General features: G+C 37.5%; 1 protein-coding gene across 4 annotated transcripts; it reads left to right on the top strand.

Annotated features, from left to right (window-relative positions):
* The first annotated feature begins 549 nt into the window (after positions 1–549).
* LOC121795616 lies at positions 550–10,016 on the top strand. Of its 4 annotated transcripts, none has more exons than XR_006049589.1 (25): positions 550–747; positions 839–966; positions 1,306–1,390; positions 1,589–1,642; positions 2,025–2,116; positions 2,198–2,301; positions 2,768–2,843; positions 2,982–3,435; positions 3,959–4,273; positions 4,365–4,562; positions 4,640–4,738; positions 4,831–4,900; positions 5,410–5,537; positions 6,433–6,706; positions 6,786–7,009; positions 7,081–7,202; positions 7,327–7,444; positions 7,626–7,681; positions 7,775–7,868; positions 7,939–8,125; positions 8,269–8,340; positions 8,422–8,522; positions 8,607–8,669; positions 9,571–9,809; positions 9,946–10,016. XR_006049589.1 is itself a non-coding variant. In XM_042194158.1 (25 exons), the coding sequence occupies exons 1-25, from the start codon at positions 703–705 to the stop codon at positions 9,676–9,678; spliced, it is 3,177 nt and encodes a 1,058-aa protein (XP_042050092.1). In that variant the 5' UTR covers positions 550–702; the 3' UTR covers positions 9,679–10,016. The 4 variants fall into 4 exon arrangements, 2 of the variants coding, with proteins under 2 accessions (XP_042050092.1, XP_042050091.1); XR_006049590.1 differs by having other exon boundaries at positions 9,571–9,827; XM_042194158.1 differs by having other exon boundaries at positions 2,982–3,055; positions 3,146–3,435; positions 9,571–10,016.
* The last annotated feature ends 13 nt before the right edge of the window (positions 10,017–10,029 follow it).

Here is a 10,029-nt window from a genome sequence, read left to right as displayed (position 1 = left end):
CCAACTCAATATGACCAATAGGTCAACTATCACCCCCACGCAACTTCAAACGCACGAGACCACGATATTGGGTCTCCAAAAACAATTGGGGTTAGTGCCGCCGGATGAGTAGTCTTCCTTGGGTAATATTAGCCAATAATTATGTAATTTTTAATTTTTAGGAGTTTAATTATGTAATTTTTAATTTTTAGTATTTTAATTATGTAATTTTTAATTTTTAGGATTTTAATTATATCTTTTTTATTTATTTGTAATTTGTAATATTTATTGTGGTTTTTTAATGAATTTTAGTATTATGGAAATGTTTTTGTTTAATTGAATTTTAAATTAATTGTGCTCGTCCTTGCAGAAGAGCACAGCTGTGGGTGTTGTGCTCTTGCCAGAGAGCAGGCAGAAAAAGTGGGGCAGGCCCACAAAAGTGCCGCTGACAAGAGCACTGTTGTGGATGCTCTAAAGTTAATGCAAATGTCAATTTATTATTGGTATTATGGTATAGAAAAAAATTGACATAGGTGATCCTTTCAACTTTTGTGCTTACTAAGTCTTCTTTCGATAGAGTGCACTATGTAGCGTACAAACCGAGAAGTGAAAATCCATGTATTGTGATCTTTCCACTCTCAAACAAAACGCGAAGCTTCACGTCGAATTCAATTCTACTCCAAACTCCGATCTTTCCTCGCCGACGATAAGCTCAACATCGCCATGTTCAAGAAACGCTTATTTCAGAAGACCGTTAATCGTCCAGAGGTAACAAAATCATCTAATTTTGCTTTGACCTTCACTTTTTTTTCCCACACTCAATTTTATCGAACTTGAATTGTGTGCGTGTTTGATTCAGCGCCATGGAAAGAGTTCATTGTCACCGGATGAATTGAATTTCCGGATTAATGTGCACTACGGAATTCCATCTACGGCGTCGATGCTCGCTTTTGATCCGATTCAGCGCCTACTGGCCGTCGGCACATTGTAAGTTTGCGTCTGCATTTCCTCATCAGTTCGCATTTCTCTTATTTAACTGTTCCCTGCCCTAGGAATTTTGTAAGTTGAGTTGCTATTGAATTTGAAAGTGTGTTTGATGTATATTATGCTGTGAAAGCTCTCTTTAGGGTGATAGCGGGTAAGTCTCTGCTTAATTCTATTCTTGTTGGTTTTTGTGCTAATTGGTTGGATTGGTTGGTTGGTTGAATTATGGCAGATTATTGAATCATTGTCAATTGTCAACCACTATTTGGTTTTCCTGCATCAGCAACAATTAACAACATACCTTCTGCTCTCGTGAATCTGATTCATAGTATTTGTTCACAGGGATGGCAGGATCAAGGTAATTGGCGGTGATAATATTGAAGGACTTCTGATTTCTCCAAAACTGTTGCCTCTAAAATACTTAGAGGTCAGTTTCCCGACTTTGGATGATCCCAACAGTTTCTGTTATAAGGCATATTAGTTTGGAATTTTTTCTCTCTCAAATTTTGTAGAGCTGATTGAATGTCATTTTAATGGTGTGCATATACTTAGTGATCTTGTCGTGTGTCTCTCTTATGTTGTTAATATGTTTGAAAATTATATTTTTTCTACTTCTCATTTGCAGTTTCTGCAGAATCAAGGCTTCATAGTTAGCATTACAAGCGACAATGATATTCAGGTATGCGTATTTCTCTTGATCTTTCATTATTGGTCACTGAAAACATGCTTCAGATATCTGGTTACCTGGAATCACAACTCAGTGTGTTAGAACTTACTAAAATGTACACATCATAATCCACATTGTACTCATGTAATCCTTTACATTCTCACACATCGGTCAGTTCGTAGCATCATTTTATTGCTAAATAATTGCAATATCATTCACTTAAGCTTTATAGATTTGATTAACTGCCAAACTAGTTCTTTCATTTCAAGCAAAGCAACCTTTTTTTTGAAACAATATTTGTGCTAAAGTGTCAGCGCAATTACGCAGTCCGAGTTGCTATTGTTGTATTGCAGTTTTGACACGATACTTGAATCTTCTGAAAATAATTGTGCAGGTTTGGAGTCTAGAGAGGAGGTCAATAGCATGTAGCTTACAGTGGGACTCCATTGTAACTGCTTTCTCTGTAATCAATGGCTCTACATTTATGTATGAATAGTTTAAAAGTCGATTATTATATATTGCAACTCTCCACCATGGAGATTGATTGACCTAATCTGTACTTTCTAGGTATGTTGGTGATGAATACGGATTGATGTCTGTTTTGAAGTATGATGCAGACAATGGACAGCTTATGCGACTGCCATATCAACTATCTTCAGATTTTCTTGCTGGTGAGTACTGTTGCGAGTCACGAATATTACTTAAGTGAAGGCATGCTTCCCTTACTGTCAATTTATTTTGCCTTGTTGGTTCTGTAAAAGCCAGTTTGTAACCTTTAGGTTCTAACTGCTATTTTCTGCAAACGTTCTTTTGAAGTCCTTGGAATTATTAGCTTATTTGTGACTATGGGCTGTTAAAGTTAAGTTAATTCTGCTTCATGACACTGCATATAAGACAGAAGCATGTTTCCCTCATAGGTCCAAAAGGCCTGTCACACAAAAATAAAGACAGGCATGTAATATAATTTATTTTACAATGCATTTACTCACTAAGAACTCTTTTGACTGATTCTAAAATTTAAAATGATAAATTACTGACGTTAGCCAAGGTGAAAGACATGTTCTGTTTTATGTCCATTATTGCTTCCCTATCATGTTAGTGCCATCTATAAATAATTTTTTCATACTTATTCAACAGAAGCAACTGGAATCCCAGTCTCCAGTGGTCAACCCATAGTCGGGATCCTTCCTCAACCCTATTCTTCCGGAAATAGGTAAGATATGATTATGCCCTGTTTTTCTTTTATTTTCTCTTGCCAAATTTGATGGAAACTATATGTATTAGGTGGATTTAAACTTTAAGATGAAAACTCTATTCTTCTGTAATGCTTAACAAGCTTCTATATGTGTAGGGTATTGATCGCTTATGAGAGTGGGATGATTGTTCTCTGGGATGTGGTCGAAGCACAACCTGTTGTTGTTCGAGGTGATAGGGTCCTGCAATTGAAAAATAAAGTTTGTCCCCCAAATGATGGGGTTACTGATATTGTTGACGATGAACCTTCCCTTGACTTAGATGAGAAAGAGATCAGTGCTCTTTGTTGGGCATCAACTGATGGGTCCATTCTCGCTATGGGATATGTGGACGGGGATATTTTGTTCTGGAATATGTCAAAAGATTCTTCCATAAAAAACCAAGAAGCTGGGATGTCCCCAAATGTTGTCAAGCTGCAGTTGTCTTCTTCTGAAAAGAGGCTACCTGTTATTGTTTTACACTGGCTGGACAACAGTAAATCCAGTAAGCACCGAGAAGGTCAACTTCTTATTTATGGTGGTGATGAGATAGGCAGTGAGGAAGTTGTTACGGTAGGTTATCATCTTAACTCTTGAAAGATATTTCATTCAATTAAGATTATTTATTCAGTATAATTGTTGATACTCTTAGGTTAATTATTGGACTTATCAAACATGGGGGTTCCAAATATGAATTGAAACCTGCAAAATTTTTGTTTTTGTTTTTCTCTTTTCTGTCTTATGATATGCAGAGAAAATTTATCTGGAATAATATAGGGTGTGTATTCGACATATTTGGATTGATTGAAGATTTTGTTTGTTGGTAAATGACAGCAATCTAATGAACTTAAATAGTTTATGCAAAACAATTAGGTTATACTTATATAGTTTTCTCTTTTCAATTTCAATAATGTAGACTCAGCTTTCGTACAGAATACAAACTGAAGCCACCTATGCCTCTGCATATGTGAGGTTTTATTACTTGGTCTGCCATACACCTACTAGATTCACAATACAATCTCCTCTAGCAGAAATTTGAGCTGATGATAACACTAGTCAGTAGTTTGAGATATTCTCAGAAACTCCTTTTGGGCAGGTTCTAAGTCTTGAATGGTCATCTGGAATGGAAGCAGTAAGATGCACTGGCCGTACTGACCTCACACTTAATGGTTCTTTTGCTGATATGATTATTGTTCCAACTGCTGGTACAACTGGGAGTACTACAGATGCTTCTCTGTTTGTATTGTCAAACCCTGGTTGTATACGTATATACTCCTCAGAGTTGCAGCCTGGGAAGGATGTACCTGTCTCTGCTGTAACCTTTCCAGCTACCATACCCACGGTTGATCCTTTGATTACGGTGGCAGCGCTTTTTAATGTAAATGGAAGCACAAGGGGCCTAGGATTGGAGGTGATAATGTTTATGCATTATCCGGATTCGTCCTGGATTATTTTAATGGTTCTTATCCTTACTTCTTACCGACTATTCTGTGTATAATTAGATAGCTGTAGCAAGTCCAACATTGACATTGCCTGGAAATAAACGGTGGCCCTTAACTGGAGGTGTAATAAATCCGTTGTCACTTGGAAAAGATTACAAGGTCCAGAGACTGTATGTAGCGGGCTATGATGATGGATCAGTTCGAATATGGGATGTTACTTATCCAGTTTTTTCTCCTCTTTGTGTTTTGACAAATGAGGTTAGAATTTAATTGATCTGTAGAGCTATAAAGTTAATCTTCAAACATAATGTGAGTATTTTTCTGATGAATGACAGGTTAACAGTGAAGATCTAGTTGATTCTGGTGGCTCATTGACGACAGTTGATTTATGCTCCTCCACGTTGAGATTAGCTGTCGCAAATGAATGCGGTCGGGTTAGAAATTATTCTTAAAGTTGTTACATGCTTGGAAAGAAAACAAGCTTTCTCTTAGTGCACTATCCTTGTCTTTGATTGTTCTCAAGCAGGTTGAAATTTACGAACTCTGCAGCAGCAATGAGACAACCATCCATTTTGTCACAGAAACAAAAACTGAAGGTAAATTAACCTTTGATTTGCAGTTTCTTTTGATGGTGTCACTAGAAATATGTTCTCCGCTTGAGACAAATCTGGTGACATGCATATCCTCCATGTTTAACTTGCTTCTAGTCAATATTTGGAGATTTTGTATGACAGTATGATATGAGACTATGAGAGTATTAAGTAAGAGAGATTCCTAACTCATTTGCTATTTTCCTTTAAAAACATTGTCTTCCGGTCTTTTTGAAGGAGTGGCAAGCAGTATGGAGTAGACCATGTTATTATTCCCTAAGTTCCATGAATTTGGAGAATCTACATAACTATCAGGTTTAACAATTGAACATAATACTTGACATGATAAAAAGATCTATAACTTGAAAACATGTTATGTCGGTCTATGTGTTTTATGTTTTGCCCTATTATTTGACAAAGTTAAATTGAAGATATACAAGGCATGCTGAGAGGACAATTTCATGAAGGCCATAATATGGCTTTTTTGGCTTGATATTTATCATGACTCCTTGCAGTTCGCAGTTCTGCTCAAGTTCAGGGACCCAGGTGTGGAGCTGTTTTCAATCTTCATAAATCAGGAGTTCAGGCACTAAAATTTATAAACCAAGGCTCCAGACTTATCATTGTACATGAATCTTCTCAAGTAAGTAATAAGGTATAGTTAGGGGGTGTCAAAATGGGCATCTGTACCCTAATTTTTGGGTACCCGCACCGGAGAAACCACATATTCTGATACATGAACCCAACCCGAAGTGCAACGCGGGTACCCCGAAAACCCGCATCGGGTATCAACACCCGATGGGTTCGGATACCCACACCCTTCGATTATTTTGAGAAGACGCCATTGGTATTTATTTACAATGCTGTGGAGATTTTGTTCTTCTCTTACCAATGTGGGACTCTTTTTTCTTTAATTGCAGTATAGCTACACCCATAAGAGCATTGCATATGGTGTTTTCATTAGTTAAATCTTTTTGAGGAAGCCATTATTAAATCTTATAAATGGGTGAACCATGGCATAGAATATGCATAGTAGTTTCTGCTATTCGTGTTTAAAGAGAATTGGAGTTCATCAATATATATTTTGAAGAAGAATCATTCACATATTCCAGGATCACCTCCACTGAGTTTGCTGGACGAAGGAAAACTGATTGAAAATAAATATAGGCCAATATGGCCTCCAGGAAAAAAAGAAATGGGGTATCATAATGATAGGGGTATTTAAACATATTTTGTCCCACATTGAAGTAGAGTGCACTATGTTTTGGATGAGTGTTGTATAAATAAGTGTGGGGGGGGGGGGAGATTTATTACTAATTATAGCTGTGCGGGTAATTGGGTATACCCGCAAAGCTTAATATCACCATACCCTGTCCCGACCAGCATCCTGAAGTTTTGTGGGTATCAGGTGTCCGATTTCCGGTCGGGTATCGGGTTGGGTATTCCCTAATCCCTATACCCGATTCACGTTTTGACAGTCCTACTTATAGTTATCATGTGCATGATACATTCTGACAGGCTTATGTGTACTGTTTCAGATTGCAGTGGTAAATGTGCAGTCATCATCCGTTGCATTTATGACAGACTCTGTACAAACATCCCCAGTAATATCTGTAGCGTATAAAGCTTTTGAGTATGAAATGCCCAAGAAAAGAAGTGAATCTGCACCAATAATTCCAGACAGAGGAGAGTCTATATTCGTATTAACCAAGGAAGGAAGTATATATGTTATTGATGGCAATAATGGTAGCATGATTAGCTCAAGGCCAATACAGTTGAAGAAATCAACAGCAATTTCGTTGCATTTTATAGGCAAGTATAGCATATTATAAATGATTTATTTTCTCTTCCTGTGATGAACCCCCTCACTTACTGGCCTTTTGTTTTTCAGAAAACCAGATGACAGCTTGTAGTTTTGTAGATGAAAAACCAGAGAAAAGGGACGATATACTGAAAAATGAGCCTTTGCTAAATATTGATCTACGGAGTGAGAAATGTAAAACTGAAGACCATGCTCTAGATAAAAATCCATCTACATTAAGCTTGAAGGAGTTGCTTGTTCTGGTTTGTTGCAGAGATAAACTACTCATATACCCTGCAAAGTCTGTGGTTCAAGTAAGTCTCACATTTTTCATCTTTCCTTTTTGTTTGATGTTGTGTTTTTCTAACATGATATGGTTTATCAGGGCCAAAGCAAGTATATTTACAAAGTCAAACTTTCCAAGCCCTGTTGTTGGACTTCTATGTTCAGGACAGATCATGTGGGTGGGTTGGCAGTATTCTACCAGACAGGAGACATGGAGATCAGGTTTACTGCCTTCTTTGAACTCCATCCAGCTGAGACTGTAGCTTTTATCAGAATACTTTACTTTATAATTAGTTGTTCTGGATATCTCCTCCTGAAGTTCAACGTCAATGGGACTCTTATGCAGATCTTTGCCTGATCTGGAATTGGTGAAAGAATTTTCTTTACTGTCACAGTTAAGGTGGAACTTCAAGCCAAGCTTGGAAAGGATGATCAGCTCTGCCGAAAACTTACACATTGCATTGGTAATTATTATAAATGGCCTATTCTGCAAGTAATAATTATTGCTTGTGTCTCTCTGCTAAACGTAATTTCTGTATAAACTGTGTGAAACTTGAGTGTTTGTGATAACATAATGGATTCGTTGTTTGTAGTTCTGTTATGCACTCTATAAGAATGTCTTTTCATATTGGATGTTACACACAGGCAAATGGCTCTGAAGTGGCATTTGTTTCCCTTTTAGAGGGCCAAAATGATTTCAGGTATCACTCATGTTTTATCTCTTTCGTCAGTACTTAATTGGTTGCTATACAATCATCAGAATGCAAAAAATGAATGAGGGCTTTATTTTCTAGGATCCCAGAATCCCTTCCCAGTCTTCATGATGAAGTGCTTGCAGCTGCTGCCAACGCTGCGATCAGTATATCTTCTGATTATAAGAGAAAAAAGGTTAAGAAGGCTGACTGTGTCTCAGTGTGTGTGTTCAGTTTTGGTAGTACTGATGGACTTTTTATTGCAGAGACCTAATCCTGGCATTCTCGGTGGTATTGTAAAAGGATTAAGAGCTCCAAAACCAAACAACGCTATGTATCATGACTCTGATTCTAGTGCTGATTTTGGTCACCTTGAAGAGATCTTCGAAAGGAACATAATTCCAGGGTTATTATCAACAGCAGATGAACCAGAAGCTATTGAGCTTACCATAGGTTTTACTCATATCTGCCTATTTTTGAATAATTTTCTGCTATGGTACCTCATGTTGTAATCTGCTGTCTTGCTTAGAGCTTTAGCAGTGTTGTGAGAATTCTTTCTTGTTTTGACCCATGTAGCTGACAGTACATGTTTACAGATGATATTGACATTGATGAGCCTGGGCCTTCGTCATCTGCTTCATCCCATGTATTAGATAAGAAAAATAAAGGTATACGAAATGCTGTTCTGGTTGGCTATGTTTATAATTTGGACAACTCTTGGAATAAGAGAGATTTCTATTATCTTGCAGACACAAAAACGGAACGACAAAAATTGTTTGATGATGATGCGGAGATTAAACCCAGAGTTAGATCGCGGGAAGAGATCATTGCTACATACAGAAAAACGGAGGTAATTTATGCCTTTGGTTCTTTCAGTTCTCACTCCTCTAGGCTATTTAATCGTTTATTGATCGATCTGTGTTTCCATTTCCAGGATGCCTCGTCTGCAGCTGGACAAGCAAAAAACAAGCTTATGGAACGCCAAGAGAAGCTTGAGGTCACATATCTGCAAGAGAATGATCCTAAGCTTAAATTTGCTGTACTAATAACTTATAGGTAGATGATGACCAAGTAAAAAGAGTTAAGAAACAAAGAAAATAAAATGCAGCAAATAGATGGTAACAAACCATAATAGGGGAAGAAATAAACCAAATTAAAAGCTGGAATTAGTGAGGGTTCGTTTGGTAGCATGACTAAGATAAAGGCGAGATAAACTAGAAGGATAACGACCAAGAAGCTATAGTTCTATTTCTTAATCACCTCTTACCTCAGTTCCCTTTTATTCCTTCTCGGCCTACAGACCATCAACATCAAGAAGCTCTAGTTCTATATTCTAATCGCCTAAACACCGCCGCTGCCAAATCACCGCCACAAGATTGAACAGTTGTAAAAGTGTACTGTAGCAATGGGCTGATACTGAATAAAATGTGGGTCGCATTTTAGTTGTGGGCAGAACTTTTCTTTGTGTGTTTTCACTGTCATACCCTCCTACCAAGTATACCTTAATAGTAATAATGATAGTGATAGGTGAACCAGATAGACATCTCTGTTCATTTAGAAATCTAGAATTATAAACGTAAACACATTTCACCCCCAGGAAAACCAGTGCCGTTCCCCAGCATATACGTTGGCGGAAGGTTCATATTTTTAATATCTCTTTTATATTTAAAGCAAACGAGCTGTAACAGGGCGAGGAATGGCCTCACATATTGAACTCTAGACAAAAACTGTTTCGATTCCGATTTTTTTGTTCTTCCATGATTTTTCATGATGCCACATGCTAATTCATAACCAGTTTTGGGTATTTATTGATTTCTTCGTGGTAATTTGAAATGATGGTTCAATAATCTAAGCTAGGGATCATCCATAACAGAAGGCTCCTGTCTTTCTTCCTGCAGAAAATTAGTAGACGAACAGAAGACCTACAAAACGGAGCTGAAAACTTCGCCTCCCTAGCCAATGAGCTTGTCAAGGCGATGGAAAACAAGAAGTGGTATCAAATATAGAAGCATTCTACTGACTAGGTGGACTAGGTGCAAGCTTCTGGAAATTCGCCATTGAGAATGCTGGATATTGACGGCTTGGCTTCGTTGCTACCAGTCTGCAGCATGGATGATGGAACTCTTCTTTCTCTTATGTAAATTACACATCTTTAGTAAGCCCATATACGTGAAATGAGCTTATATACATATCACGTAGAGTGAATGAGGATTTTTTTTAATGGCTAAGTATTATGATTGTGAGAGTAATTTAGTCTCCACTTTTTTTTGCAGGCAATGCATTGTACTATTAGAATTGGCTACCTGGCTCTATCTATTTATACCATTGTTGCGACTTGCTTTCATCCATGGACAGTA

This window comes from Salvia splendens, chromosome 3 (genome assembly GCF_004379255.2).
Source record: "Salvia splendens isolate huo1 chromosome 3, SspV2, whole genome shotgun sequence".
Taxonomy (NCBI): Eukaryota; Viridiplantae; Streptophyta; class Magnoliopsida; order Lamiales; family Lamiaceae; genus Salvia; species Salvia splendens.
This window is presented reverse-complemented; position numbering and strand designations above follow the sequence as displayed.